The 15,905-nt window shown below is 33.5% G+C and overlaps 1 protein-coding gene across 1 annotated transcript; it reads right to left on the bottom strand.

Moving 5' to 3' along the window:
• Nucleotides 1-754: 754 nt before the first annotated feature.
• Nucleotides 755-14,240, bottom strand: LOC129946363 (uncharacterized). Its single transcript, XM_056056512.1, has 2 exons — nucleotides 12,664-14,240; nucleotides 755-841 (listed from the first exon to the last, which is right to left on the bottom strand). The coding sequence occupies exon 1, from the start codon at nucleotides 14,071-14,073 to the stop codon at nucleotides 13,114-13,116; it is 960 nt and encodes a 319-aa protein (XP_055912487.1). The 5' UTR covers nucleotides 14,074-14,240; the 3' UTR covers nucleotides 755-841; nucleotides 12,664-13,113.
• Between the last annotated feature and the right edge of the window lie 1,665 nt (nucleotides 14,241-15,905).

The raw sequence follows: 15,905 nt of genomic DNA, 5'->3' as shown, positions 1-15,905 counted from the left end.
AGATAATTAATTTTTGTATCACAACACTATAATTTACATTTTACAAAGGTAATTATGGGTTGTTTATAATTATTTTTTTTTATTTGTTTTGTATTTTTCAAATATGTTTTTATTATTTTATTTAAATACTTTGTAAATACATCAAGTTAATATCATACTGTCTAGTAGAAAAATATATTTAAATATATGCATTTTATTAATTATTGAAATTATTTTGAATAGTAATTTTGTTAAATTTAAAATGTTTTTATTTTTTCTTTTATTCACATTTAAATTTACAGATTACATTTTTCAAGCAGATTATAGTCAACTTCATGTTTTAAGCTTTTTTTAATACATATTTCGTACATACTTATAATTTTAAAAACTCATATTTTTTTTATACATTTAAGGCACTAAAAATAATGTTTATTATTTATTTATGTTTTTGCACCAACACTATGAGAGAGATTTTTGTTAGTTGTTGTTTTTATTTTTTGTATTTGGCTGTGTTTTTTGTTTAACTTTTTGTTTTGTTGATGATTATACATATTTTGGCTTAAATAAAATATTATCTTATTTAGTATAGATTATTCGTTTGTATTTTCAATACGTATTGCAACTTTTTTTAACTCACTTTTTGTTTTGTTTATATTTAATTACTAGTGATAGTTCAAGCTTTACAAAAATATTTACCTGCAGTTTGATATATTTTAACAGTTTATTTAAGTTTTCGTTAATCTCTTATTTTGATTTATTTATAATCCTGATGTAATTTTCTTATAAGAAAACGTTTAATGTATGGAAGAAGGGTTAGTAAAAGTGTCATCAGATCCATCAGTTAAATTGATTAAGCCTGTTTCTGTAATTAAATAAAAGACATAGTGTTACAAGTATTTGAAAAATAATAAATGTGAGACTACCTAAATATAGTAAAAAATATTTTAGCTACTTTTAAATGTTTGAATATTAGATTTTTTATAAATTTAAACTAAGAAAATAGAAAATTGTGATTCCAATAAAAGATTGATATTTTTCTGTAGAAAACAACACACAAAAATATAATTTTATTGATGAATTGACTCAAGAGTTTACTATTAGAAACTATCTATACCAAATCTAGAATTTGTTGTTGCTAAATGGAACATGATTTGCATGAGATTTTATTGGAGTTGTTGTTGGAATTGTTCTTATTTGGCAATTCCAAAGCCTTGCGAATTCAAAGTGTTCACATCATAAAAAATTACCGTTTTTCTAGGGAGCATATTACGAACAACAAAAGGAGAGCCATACAAGTAATTGATTTATTTATTGAATTCGTTAAACAAACTAAAGTTAAAACTTAAGACTAATATTACAATTATTCTAAGATTAATAGATTTACAATGCTTTAAGCAATTTGCCAAAAAAAGCTTAAGTGTTGAAAAAATTTAATTTAAATGTTTTACTTTTGAAATCATCGCTTACAGAATATACCAAAACGTAATACTTGTTGTAAACTGCAATCAATTGGTTGAGGGGACTGTTTTTGGCATAGCTCGATCTGCTTGATGTAGGACGTAAAGGAACTTGTCTTCTAATACTTGAACGGCTATAAATAAAGTTTAATGTACTCTCTGTGTTTAGAAAGCGATGGAAGATTTATAAGCGTAAGCCTATGATTGTACGGTGGAAGTTCGGGCCTATTGGACCATAGGAAGAAACGGAGGTAGAAGCGCATGAATCTTCTCTTTTTTTTATAATTTGCAGGCACTCAAGGGGTTATTAGTACCCTTTATATGTTTATATTTAAACACAGTGCGAGCATTAGGAAAAAAGGAAAGGATTTAAAAGGAGATACCGGTGCACATTGGTCTTAAAGTTCTGAGCATCAAAATGGGAGGGAAAAGCAGAGTTGGCTAAAGCATTCCACATTCTCGATGTGCGATTTAAGAAAGAATCTCTATACTTGACGTTGACAGTACGCCCAAAATTGAGCTCAAGGGTAAACTGATGAGCATTCCTGGAAGTGCGAGCATTACGGCTGAATCGTTTGAGGGGTGGAATGCAACTGGCTAGTTCAACAGAACATTGTTGGTAAAAATATCGATAAAACAACGAAAGGCATGAAACATTGCGGCGGTGTTATAGTTCTATCGCCTATCATTTTTAAAGCCTTTTTTATATTCTATCCAAGAGGTTTAAACTTTTTTTAGGGGCACCTGCCCCCCTGCGAATTATATTCAAGCTTTGGACAGATGAAGGTTTTTTAAATTACAGCCAGATCAGAAGGGGTGAAAAATTTCTTGCACCGTCGGAGAAATCCAAAACACCTGGCAGCATTTTTGGCAATATCAAATATATGATCGTTCCATAAAAGGTGATCTGTGATACACATACCGAGTACTAAAAGTTGATTAGTTTCCTGGATTCAAGTGCCACTCATGGATAGTGGCATCAGGGGTGTGTTACGCTTTAACGACAGGAGACAGCATTGAGTTTCCGAAGCATTAAATTCTACACGGGTTTTGATTCCCCATTGTACAATGCTGTCAAGATCAGAATTTAATGAGCCTATCATACGCTGCCGTTGAAGTTCCACATCCGAAGGACAAGGAAGTGAATCAATAAACGAGTATGAGAAGCTGAGGGTACTGTCGTCGGCGAAACAGGTTAATGGATTAGAAGTGGCAGACATAAGATCATTTATGGATATAAGAAAGTGTGTCGGAGACAAAACGGAGCCCTGGGGAACACCAGCATTTATTTTATGAATTTCAGACTTGTAACCATCCAATACAACTTGTATTGAACGGTTAGAAAGGTTATTTCTAATCCAACGAAGAAGAGATTCATCAATACCAAAAGCACGCATTTTCGATAAGAGACCTTGGTGCCAAACTCTATCAAATGCTTTTGAAATATCAAGTGCAATAATCTTACTTTCTCCAAAACGATGTAAAGATTTGTTCCACTGTTCGGTGAGATGAACCATGAGATCACCAGTGGACCTATTGCTAAGAAAACCATACTGTCGGTCATTAAGAAGCTTCCGTTCTTCGAGATATTTTTTGAGCTGATAATTAATCAGAGTTTCCATTCCCTTGGAAAGAAGGGACGTGAGTGCTATTGGACGATAGTTAGAGGGAAAGGAGATTCCGCCTTTTTTAGGGCAAGGCTGGACAAATGCTATATTCCATCCGCTCGGAAAAAGACCTGTAGAGTGGGAAAGATGGAAAAGTTTACGCAGTGGTTTTGCCAGCGATGAAGAACACCTCTTCAGAACAATTGGGGAGATACTATCCGGGCCAGCGGATTTGTGTATGTCAATGTCTTTCAGTACTCTTGCAACTGTACGAGAGCGAAAGAAGATTCGTCCCATAGATTTGTACTCCTTCTATTCTGTTTATAAGACCAATATTGATCTTACAAATGATATATAAAGAAGTTTAAGAATATATAGTTCGCGAAAATCATGTGAAAATCGTTTTATAAATCCGAGGGTCTTATTTGCTTTTCATAGTCATAGTCATAGTGATTTGTAAAAGTTAATTTTGATTCAAGAATGATACCTAATTCAGAGAAATTAGAGAGTTTAGTCAAATAAGAGTCTAATTGATAATTGAAAGTCAAAACATTTTGTTTGCGTGTAAAACACATTGATTTACATTTGTCTATGTTTGGTAAAAGCTTATTTGTACAATACTATTCGCGAAAACTATTTAGATTCTCTTGTAGGAGTAAACAGTCGTCAAGTGAGTCGATACGTTAGAAAATTTTAATGTCATCAGCGTAAATTAAAACAGATGAGTGTTAGATAGATAGAAGGTAAGTCGTTAACGTACAAAATAAACAGTAAGGGTCCTAAGTGGCTACCTTGTGGTACGCCAGAGTTGGTATAAAAATATGATGACTGATCATTTCTAAAAACTACGCTGTGTGTTCATTATATAAGTACAACGAAACCCAACTAACAAATATATCGTTAAAGCCTCGGGGTTTAAGTTAACGTTTTATGGCGCAATTTATCAAAGGCCCTACTGAAGTCTGTGAAGACACAATCAACTTGTTTCCGTTTTTCAAACAAATCTAATCGTTTATAGCTATCAGTAAAAAATGTCTGTCATTGAAAAAAAAATTTCTTATAGAAATTAACCGAACAATTTTTACTGACAAAAATCTCCCATTGGAATTGTGCGAAATTGGAACACAAATCAGTGGATTCGTTTCACTTTTCAACATAAAACTAACAGCTGGAAAATAGAAAAATATATTTTTAGCGAAAAATAACTACATCCGCAATTAAACTTTAAAAAAAAATTCTTTGTGTTATTTCCGATCAATTTTCCGGATCGATTTCAATGAAAGCTATAACTGGCCCCTAAGGCAGATGCAGTTGTAAATACAAACGAGTAAATTAAAAGGAGTATCTTAAAACTTTATCGCACTATTGAATCATTTTCCTGGAAAGAAAAGAACTTTACTTCAGAATACAAATCAGAATCTAAATAAGAACCACTTTTGCACATTTACTTACTAAAACTTAACACGCGACAGTTAAATTTTCTTTTCTTTTTGAAACGAAGTTTAAATTGGATTATTTTCTTATTATTACTCTGTTATGTTTTTATCCTTCAAATAAACTTTGATAAATTGAAAAGAAGATGCAATGAAAAATCATCTAGATGATTCGTCTCATAAATAATCCAATTTTACATAGAATTGTAACAATTAGTATTAACTTAACTGAAGAAGATTTTTCCTTCTCTTACAAAATTACTCGCACACAGGAATGGTTGAGAGTTGTAAGTCACTAGGCCCTGGTTCTTTATGGAGTGTTGCGCCACCTAATTTATTTATTTATTTTATGAAGAAGATTTTTAAAACTGTGTACGCATGGAGAAGCATGTTTTTAAACAACTTCTGTCTTAACTGACCCCATTATCGCTTATCGTTTACTTTAAGGTTTTTGGCCAGCGAAAACAGCTACGAAGATTTAAAATTCTTGACAGCTTTTTCTCCGCGAAGAATTGGACAAAGAGTCAAGGAAATATGGGAAAGCGGTGAAAAATAGCATCAAGCATATCACCTGCGCCAAGACCTGACTGCTTCTTACTTTTTTGAGCTTTTTTCGTTAATTTAACCGGAAATTACACTGGTCAACAAAATTTTAACTTTTTTGCCACACGGACTTTTTTGATATTTTTTGCTTTAGTTGGTGATCATAAGAAAAATTAATTGTGAAAAAAATGTTTGGCCAAAGATTTATTTTATTGAGTAATTTAAAATATTGCGAAATAACAAAGATCTTGCTAATCAAAACTGTATTTTTTTTATAAATGACTTAATAAATCTTAGATTTTCTTCCATGTTTCGTTTCTGGTTGGTCCCTTTTAATTGCCCAGCAGAAATCCGCTAACATATTTGGGTTCCATTTGCCCTATTACTGCTTTTACATGTTCAAAATATGTTGATGTAACATCTCACCCAACTCGTCCCTGACAGACACTAAATTGTCAGGAAAAAAATCCAGGTGGGAGTCTAAAAAGTGGATCTTAAGTGACATGTTGCAACCCAAAGCTTTATATGTCATTAACAGCTCGCTAACCAACTCCCTGTAGCTGTCACTCTTGTAGTTACCCAACAAATTTGCAACAACATTTTTAAAAGCCTTCCATGCAGATTTTTCTAGATCGCTTAGTTTTTAGACGAGATCCTAATAATTCTGATTGTTTTTTGGACAAATTTAGATTCCGAACTAAATCATTTAAGTCTCCTTGAGTTATGAAATGTGGCACGTTTGCGATTCCTTTAAACTGAAAGTCATCGTCCTCGTCAACACATTTACCTGAAGTGGGCGGGTGTGAATGGCCATTCTCAACGTAGTTGCAACTAGTAATAATAAAAAAATGCTAAAACAAAAAGGTTTTAAAATGCAACCACAAATTTTTTAAAACGGTTTACTTGGAAGCGGTTCTGTTAATTTGCTGCGTAGTACAAGTTTTTAGTTATACCGTATCACAACAAAACTGAGGCTAATTGACACTTGGCAATTGTGATTTAATAATGAGACTACATTGACAAAACAAAATTAGCTATAAAAGGTCGTGTGACAAAACCAATGTTGACCAGTGTTATTTATCTTTTTTACAGCTGTTTTACGGTCACCGTTTGGATATTTTTTGTTTTAATTTTTAATAGTCATGTTGTTATAATCTTTATATCTTTTTTTTGAAAAGGTGAATACTCCTGAAATTTTGTTTTCAAATGAACGGTTATACAGATTTTCATATTCACGTCACAAAATATCTTCACAAGAACTTGAGCAATATCAAAATTATTTTGATGCTTTTTGTGTTTTGAATAACTTGCGATAGGTAGAAATGGCGATCTCAAGGGAACCTAGCCTTAGATCCAATTAGCGCTGTAGTGCGCCGTTTTGATACCAAAAACTCGTTTGACCTTTGATTGAAAGGGATAGATTTATAGAGAAGCTTCATAGCGATTATGTTAGAGCCATTTTGTCGCATTGAGAAAAAAGATTATGTCTCTAATCTTTGTCTCAGATAGCTCATCAAGTTCTTGAAAGAATGGTTTTCCAAAGCATTTCATTCTGGTGTTTGCCAAAGCAGGACATTTGCAGAGGAAATGGATTATGGTTTCACTTTCTCTTTGGTCTTTACAACTACGGCAAAAGGTGTTGTAAGAGATACCCAACTTCTCTGCATGAACTCCTATAGGCCAATGTCCAGTACAAACCGCAACAATCCTGGCTATGTCTTGCCTTGGCCTGCATAGAAGATCGTTTGTACGGGTTTTGTTATAGGTGGGCCATATCTTCCTAGATTTAATGCAGTTGGGTAAATTGCTCCACCTTAGGTTTGATTCAGTTTGGCAGATAGAAAAGATTTTACCCTTCATAGCACCAAGAGGAATGTTAACCATTTCCGCAAGTGAGCTATGAAGGGCCGATCCTTGCCTGGCTAGCTCGTCAGCCCGTTCATTTCCCACGATACCACTATGGCCCGGAACCCAGATCAGGGTGACACCGAGGTTAATATTCAGGCTCGCAAGCTCATCGCGACATTGCTGAACCAATTTAGATGAGGATATGGCCGAGTTAATGGCTTTGACAGCTGCCTGATTGTCTGTAAAGATAGCCACATTTTGGTTTTGGTTTGGGTTTTGTTTAAGTATCTTACATGCCTCCCTTATTGCCAGCAGTTCAGCCTGAAAAACGCTAGCAAAGTCAGGAAGTCCTCCCAATCTTTTCTGGATGGGAAAATAACCTTAAAACCCTTACTAAGGTTCAAAGTAGGAGTGCAGTAGTCAGTGTCTACCGAGATAATATCTGAGGGAATTAATTTCGTAGTGTTGCTGTGACCATAAGGTTTTGACAACCAGCTATTTGATTCCTTCAGCCTAATAGCGCTACAGGAAACTATGTATTTAATAAAAAGGTCGATTGGTAGAAGATCCAGATAACTGGCAATAGTTTCAAAAATAAATACACTACCAACCACTGGGATGAGGCCACACATTTTGGAAAAAGATATTCGCTTTTTATAGCTGGTGGATGTGTTGTGAATAGGTTCGTATTTGACCATTACAAATTCAAAAAATTAAAGGGAAAATTAAAAGGAGCGTCGAAATTTCCCAATATCAAATATAAACTACTAGAATATCGCATAAAAAACTTATCTACTACGATGAGGACAGTTTTAATTATTCCGTGTAGGAGTTTACAAGTGCGAACTTTTAAAAAATTTGTTTATAGAATATCAAAGATTGTTGAAAACAACTGTTTTAAATTAACTCGAAACACAAATGGGCTCTGGAAAGGCTTTGGCGGCCATGGAAATAGCAAAACTAGATTCTCTTAAGGATTTACGACTGTCAGGACGTGAAATAGCAGAGAGACCTAACAGAAGCAAGAAAGTTGTAAGGAATCATATTGCTGATCCACAAAACTATGGGAAACATCAAAAAAGGTAGAAACAAGAACATCATGAGAAGAGAAGTTAATTCCGCTTGTCTCAAATTCCATTCTACCAGTGACTAAAATATTGGCCAAAAACGAAGTATCATCCAGAACATCAACGGTTTAAAAAAATACAAACAAGTTATTTGTAGTATTTGTACTAACCAGAAACGAAACCTAAAAAATAAACCTCTTTTTTGAGACAAGCACACAAGGAGCATCGAATGAATTTTGCAATAGAGCATGTTACTTGGAACAGTGCATGAAAACGCGTTGTCTTTTCGAGTGAACAATAGTTTAACCTTGACACAATTCACACTTGGAGGGTTGTTAGAAGTTGAATTCAATAAGAAGACGTGGAACTTTTGCATTGGGCATGAAAGACAGACAATTTGAAGACAAGGACACATTAATCGAAGCTCTTCGTGGTACCTGGGTCTGTGATTATTATAAATAAAATGCACGACTGGGTCGCACGAACTTGCTCCTCTATGCAAAGAGTCTGTTTAAAAAGTACCTATACATGATTTTAAAATATACCTGTAAAATAAGTTTGTCTTCTAAGATATAAATGACATTTGATTTGTCCAAAAAAACGCCCATCATCCCAAGACGCAACTCATCCTAGGACATTTCACCCCGGAAGTGAAATATACTTGTAAGCGTACTTAACGAAAACAATTGTATGTGTATTCAAATATTTCGTTCAAAGCTTTTCCTTCGGATAGCCTTATTTCAATTTCATATTAGAAGAACCAGGTTGGAAAGTAAATTATCTGAAGATAACAAAGAGGAAGAATATGTACGTATGTTTAAATTGTAAAGCGATCGCCTATTGGTTGTGTAGTAGGTGTCTAAAACGAACATAGAATAGTTCACTGGGCGTGCTCAGTTTTATGCAGATAGATAGATAATGCAATTTTTTTGATGATAGTAAAAGAATGTTATTGGTAGGTAGAAGGTACCTACTACAATCTAATCACATTCTTTCTTTCCTACAAGTTTTCAGCGCAAACACGGAGTTATTACGTTCAGTTTTTTTTTTTCGTTAAATTTAAAAAGAAACAAGCATACAAACAAGTACAAGAAATTGCTATTAATATCAGGCTCTTGTGTGTTTTGGATTTTAGTTATGAAGTAGTTGTAGAGGTTGTACGTTTTTTTAACTAGTACTAAGTATTTATTCTTTTATATAGGCGAAGGCAAGTAAAATATGTGCTAAACAACCTTATTCTTAAAGAATAATATTTTAAAATCATATATACAAAAGTACCAAGATATTAGTTCTTGATAGACACTTAAAAAAAAAAGGTTGTTGATTAAACATATCATATTCGTTAATCCGATGCAGTGGCGCTACACGGCCATAGTTGGTATTATAAAAATAGTTATAGTTATAAAAATACATAAATATGTACCAAATGCATTAATTTGGATAAAAGATAGGAATGTAATAAAAATGTTGTCAAAATAATTTACTTTAAATACAGTTAAAATAATTTAAAAAAAATATTTTAAGATTCAAAATTTTACCTGAAAAATATTTTTTATATATAAAATTTTTCAATTTTGTTCTAAAAATATTTTTGGTATGCAGTTCTTTAGAGATTGAAAATATACGCCATACATTTGAATTTCGTAAAAAAATATTGACCCGTTTTTAAGATATCGATGTTTCAAAAAAAAAATATAATATTTTTTTAAAAATTCAAACAATAACAAATCGCACTATTGATAATCAAATATTGTTAAAGAATTTACTCTTGCCACCTTCCTAGACATAGAAGGTGCTTTTAACAACGTCTTACAGAATCCATAGAAGAATCGCTCGTTAAGTTCGGTGTAGAAGACTTCATTCGACAATGGATTATTTCCATGCTCACAGTGGTAGGAATATTCGAGCCTCTCTAGGCAATACAATCGCAACAAAACACGTGAGTAGGGGAAGACCCCAGGGCTTCTGGTCATGGATACAATTCTCGTTAAATTAGAGAGATGTGGAGTGAAGGGGGTAGCCTACGCGGATGATTTGGTGCTATTGGTGTCAGAAAAGTACACCTCTGTGATTAGTGAAATCACGGAGTCAGCTTTGAAGAAAGTTAGCAACTGGGCCACGAGTTGTGGACTAAGAGTTAACCAAAGTAAAACTGAACTGTTGCTCTTTACCACCAAAACTAAAGTACCGCCCTTCACGCTACCTCGACTCAACGGTCAAATCCTATCATTGTCTTCCAGTGCAAAATATTTGGGAGTTATACTCGATCCTTAACTAAACTGGAAACTAAATATTGAAGTACGGGTTAAAAAGGCCTGTGTTGCCTTCTACGCCTGAAGCAAAAAGTGGGGACTTCAGTCGAAGATGATTTTATGGACGTACACAGCCGTAGTATGTACAATCTTAACATATGGTTCGATTGTGTGGTGGCCTGCTCTTAGAAAAGCCTATATCATTAATAAGGTTCAGAGAACCTGTGGGCACCACAGGGGCCATGCGTACTTGCCCACCGGACGCCTTTAACGTTATTTTGGATCTTCTACCAATCGACCTTTTTATTAAATACATAGTTTCTTGCAGCGCTATTAGGCTGAAGGAATCAAATAGCTGGTTGTCAAAACCTTATGGTCACAGCAACACAACGAAATTGATTCCCTCAGATATTATCTCGGTAGACACTGACTACTGCACTCCTATACTTTGAGCCTTAGTAATGGTTTTAAGGTTATTTTCCCATCCAGAGAAGATTGGGAGGATGACATCGTGTCGATAGGTTTCGACACAACCATCTTTACTGACTGCTCAAAGATGTAGTGCGGAGTTGGTTCTGGGATCTTTTCTGAGTCCCTTAATGTAGCCAAATCCTTTAGGCTTTCTGTCTTTGCTAGCGTTTTTCAGGCTGAACTGCTGGCAATAAGGGAGGCATGTAAGATACTTAAACAAAACCCAACCCAAAACCGAAATGGGGCTATCTTTACAGACAGTCAGGCAGCTGTCAAAGCCATTAACACGGCCATATCCTCATCTAAATTGGTCCAGCAATGTCGCGATGAGCTTGCGAGCCTGAATATTAACCTTGGTGTCACCCTGATCTGGGTTCCGGGCCATAGTGGTATCGTGGGAAATGAACGGGCTGACGAGCTAGCCAGGCAAGGATCGGCCCTTCATAGCTCACTTGCGGAAATGGTTAACATTCCTTGGTGCTATGAAGGGTAAAATCTTTTCTATCTACCAAACTGAATCAAACCTAAGGTGGAGCAATTTACCAAACTGCATTATATCTAGGAAGATATGGCCCACCTATAACAAAACCCGTACAAACGATCTTCTATGCAGGCCAAGGCAAGACATAGCCAGGATTGTTGCGGTTTGTACCGGACATTGGCCTATAGGAGTTCACGCAGAGAAGTTGGGTATCTCTTACAACACCTTTTGCCGTTGCTGTAAAGACCAAAGAGAAAGTGAAACCATAATCCATTTCCTCTGCAAACCATTGGAAAACCATTCTTTCAAGAACTCGATGAGCTATCTGAGACAAAGATTAGAGACCTAATTTTTTTTCTCAATGCGACAAAATGGCTCTAACATAATCGCTATGAAGCTTCTCTATCAATCTATCCCTTTTAATCAAAGGTCAAACGAGTTTTTGGTATCAAAACGCTAGGTTGCCTTGAGATCGCCATTTATACCTACCATTGATAATCAAATGTTGTTAAATCAATATAAGAGCTTATTCAAAAAAAATTATTGAAATCAGTTCATAAGTTGCTGAGAAAATTAAAAAACAAAATAACGGTTCTATGAGCGGTACCATTCCTGAGCAATTCAAAAATATGTTTTTCTTATTAAAAAAAGCCAAGGTAAAAAATAAAATTTTAGAGAAAATAAAAAAAATCTATCGGTTTATTTTTGAGAAAATTCGAATTATCGTTTTTTGACCAACAAAATTGTATGCGGGCCACTGTTAGTTTTGATCTAAAAAAAAAATTAAAAAATCGCCTAACGCGAATCTGCTCAAAACCTTATCTTCCAAGATTGAACTCAATCGACGCAATGGTTTAGGATGTAGGAGCGTGGACAGACAGACAAAACATAAGGAACGGAATCGCGGGACCCACTTTGTTCGACTTTTCTACCATCGTAATATCATGTTTGATTAAAACCTCAAATTCAAAATTTCGCACGAATGCAAAACTTGCCATATAGTTCCTAAATGTCGCAAGTACAAATTGAATATTTGAGACCGTCTTATAGAGCAAATATCGGAAAAAGGTGAACAATGGCATTACTAATGTAAACAAACGTTATAACGAAATGTTGTTAAACCATAAAATGTAAATATTTCATCTATTTTTTCGTTTCTTTTCTGACATTTTGCGTGTGGCTCCATTCCTTTTTTGAGTACTTTACTTTTTTATTTTGGGGAATTCTAACGCTCGTTTCCTATTTACACTTTAATTTTATAAATGCGTAATGGTGAAAGCGTACATAATAAAAGTTTATGGGTACAACATTTCCACCAGCTATTAAAAGCAGTATTTTAAATGTTTAAACACTTTTTAAGATTCAACATTATAACCAAGTACATCAAAAATTTGATTTAAAATAAAAATAAAATTATTATATCAATAAAAAATATGAAAAACAATGAAAGCAAAAATTAAAAAGAAACCAAACTTAGAAAACATGTAGAAATAAAAATTACCAAAAAATTCAAAACAAGTCTTACCACTTTGGACAAAGTTGTTAAGTTGCTGTTGATGGCCTTTTGATGACAAAAATATACATTTAATAATATTAATTGAATTTAGATAACAATGCGAGTTTGTTGTTTTTGAAATTTAAATAATAACTTAATCTTATCCTTATTAAGATGCCGTAAGGAAATTTTAAATTAAAATGCACCAATGCGATAATACAATGCATAGAAAATCCAAATGAATCACAGCAAATATTTGTAATGGAAGTATAGTTCCTAATTATAGAAAATATCTCTCGTATTTTGGAATCGAATTTTTGTTTGGGGTAAAAAAAATAAAACTGTATTTTAAATTTGGCCACAAATTGTTTCCTCTGCACTTCCCTCCTTTTCCTCCTCCTCCTGCTCATTATAATTTGTTTTGTTCTTCACTCCAGCAAATAACAACATTTATTATGTTGCTCCGACTTGATATCCCTGTCAATCGTTATACATTCCGTCGACCAAAAAGTCCATTCGACGATAATGACGAGTTGACCAGAAGTCTTTGAATCGACGATAGGCTACAATGACCATTCCCATTAGAATTGGCACTGCAAAAATAATGGAAACAATTGGAATAATGTAATCGCGATGATTGCGATAGAGTCTGCTATCCAATTCTTGTGAGGGTTGGGCATGAGGTGTCTCTGGATCTTCAACAATAAATCTGCCAGAAGAAGACTTTGTTTCGGAAGGGAATTTGTTGTTTATTTCAGCATTGGCTCTGGCCAATTCGGGCAAATCTTCAACAGCTGATGTAATAGTTGGCTTTTTAGGTTTTGGCGTTGTGGTAGTTGTAGTAGTTGTTGTTGTTGTGGTCGTGGTGGAAGTAGTTGTGGTACTAGTTGTTGTCGTCGTGAACGCCTTTGTGCTGTTCGTAGACGAGGAGTGAGCCACAACTATGGAAGTCTTATTTTGGGGAACTAATGTCGTCGGCGTGGTCTTAGTTTTATTCTCATTTGTCTCGTGAGTTTTTATTTGAGTTGAATTGGAACCTCCAACAATTGGTGGTTTCTTTGTTGTTGTTGAAGTTAAGTTCTTTTGAGTGTTCACTTTCACACCACTGAGAACAATAGAAGTAGTATCATTTGGATTAACTTTAGAAACTCCCGAGCCTTCGGTGACAATTTTTATAAGGGGCGTTGGAATATTTTTCGGTTCGTTTACGGTGCTAGTATTAAAAATTTTACGACTCAGCACTACTCCCTCAGATTTGTCCAATGATTTATTTTTTGGTTGATCTTCTTTGGCTTTAAGTAGAAGAGCCAACGGAGCACTTGAATTGGTACTATTCTGAGGGTTTTGCGTTTCAGAATGGAAAATGCTTGTTTGATTGACAGAGGCTGTTGTTGCAAGGTGAATGCTTAGAATAAGCATTAGCACGTAGTTTATTAACATTTTTTATGATTTTGACGATAGACAGGTTGGAAGAATATAAATTTTGGATTAATAGATCCGACGTTTTAAATTAAAAAAAAAGTTACTTAAAATGCAACATTTACAACATTTACTTTTTTTGTCTGCTCTATCCACTTTTTTGGTTTTTCTTTCTTTGATCTTTTCATTTGTTTTTATATTTTTTAATTGTTTTTGACAGTTTCTTTTGTTGCTGAAATGTCAAAGGAACACTTGGTAAAAACAGGGTGTGTGTATATTTTTAGCCGAATATGAAAACTCTCTGCTTCCTAATGTTAGGCTATGTCTACATGTATCTGCATTTCACTTTTGAATTGAACTAAAGTATTCATTGCGTTTTATGCTAAACTCTTACCAACGCACGGTTTTAGTACTGCTTTGTGCATAAAATCCTTTTTTTAAGATCATCTCGTAGAGATGGCAAAAACTGTTAAAATAATATACAATTGTAGAAAATTGTATCTATGCAATTAAAAGTCGGCCAAATAGATACAAAGGCTACGGGAGCACCATTCGCATTTATAGCTTTATGTAATGTTTGATAATTTCACAAATTGGCTCTTTAAAGTCTTGATTTAATTGTGGAACACCAGTATAGACCTCTTTTACTTGACTCTGAAGAAAAAAATCTAAAAGAAACCATTTTTGTAGTCGTTTTTGGCAATTTCAAATCTTTGCTTTTTTGTATAATAAAAGTACTGTGAAAAAATATATCAAAAGAAAAAGTTTGTATATTTGAACGACCTAATCGGATGGAAAAATCTTTTCCTTTAGATTTGTTAGTTTCTAAGTCCATAATTCATAATTTTTTTGACGAGTTTTTATTACGTTATAAGCGGTCTGAGAATGAGCTAAGAAAAGGTATAAACAATACCTCACACCAGAACCAAAAACTCATCCCAAGAAATTTCGTCAGGGATTAATTTAAATTATTTTTGAATATCCCAGTGGGTATTTTTATATTGAATAACAAAGTTTGTGATAAACAGTAAAAATGAAGTAAGATCATTTTGGAAACTTGAAATGTGGATTGTAAAATAACCTGGGTTTTTAAGTAATGAGGATTAAAAATTAACCTGTGCTAAAAATAACCTTGGTCATAAGAGGTTATCCTGGTGAAAAATAACCTTGTTTAAAAAAAATTACAAAATTACCTGGTTGAGAATTAACTAGGGTTATAAAATAACTTGAGTTTAAAAATTACCAAGTTTTAGAAATAAGTTGGCTAAAAAATATTCAGGGTTAATAAACTAATTATTTTACAAATAACCTTTGTCATGAAATATCAATTATACAAAAGTCAGGGCCACAATAAAACTTGGGTTATAAAATAAACTGGGGTAAAAAATAACCTTTGTTTCAAAACTACTACTGTTAAAAAGTATCCTTTATTATATAAAATTAGCAAGATTACAAAATAATCAAGTTTATAAAATAACTAGAAGTGTAAAAAATTAAATCAGATTACAAATTAACATGGACTTAAATATAATACTAGTTTTAGAATAACCTGGGTTATAAAAAACAACTTGCTTATAAAATAACCTTGCTTAAAAAAATAATGACCACAGTTTTAAAATATGGTTATATGCAGTAACTTCTATTGTTTTAACTTCCTACAAAACCTTTTTATGTTCCATATAATGTAAGTATTAATTTGGAGTTATTCCACTTTTCTTAAAATAACATTTTTGTAGACGAATGTTTATCTATTTTTTTTAATAACTGAGACTAACTGTACAAAGTTTCAAACATTTGCTTTATTAACTTCCCATAGAAAGTTATTATAATGGGTCCGATTTGTCAAATTGAAA

The sequence above is a fragment of the Eupeodes corollae genome, chromosome 2 (genome assembly GCF_945859685.1).
Source record: "Eupeodes corollae chromosome 2, idEupCoro1.1, whole genome shotgun sequence".
Lineage (NCBI taxonomy): Eukaryota > Metazoa > Arthropoda > Insecta > Diptera > Syrphidae > Eupeodes > Eupeodes corollae.
The sequence above is the reverse complement of the archived record's forward strand: the minus strand, read 5'-3'. Positions and strand labels throughout refer to the sequence as shown.

Excerpts from the sequence above, each read along its gene's own strand:
- LOC129946363 (XM_056056512.1), bottom strand. The coding sequence starts at position 14,073 with ATGTTAATAAACTACGTGCTAATGCTTATTCTAAGCATTCACCTTGCA.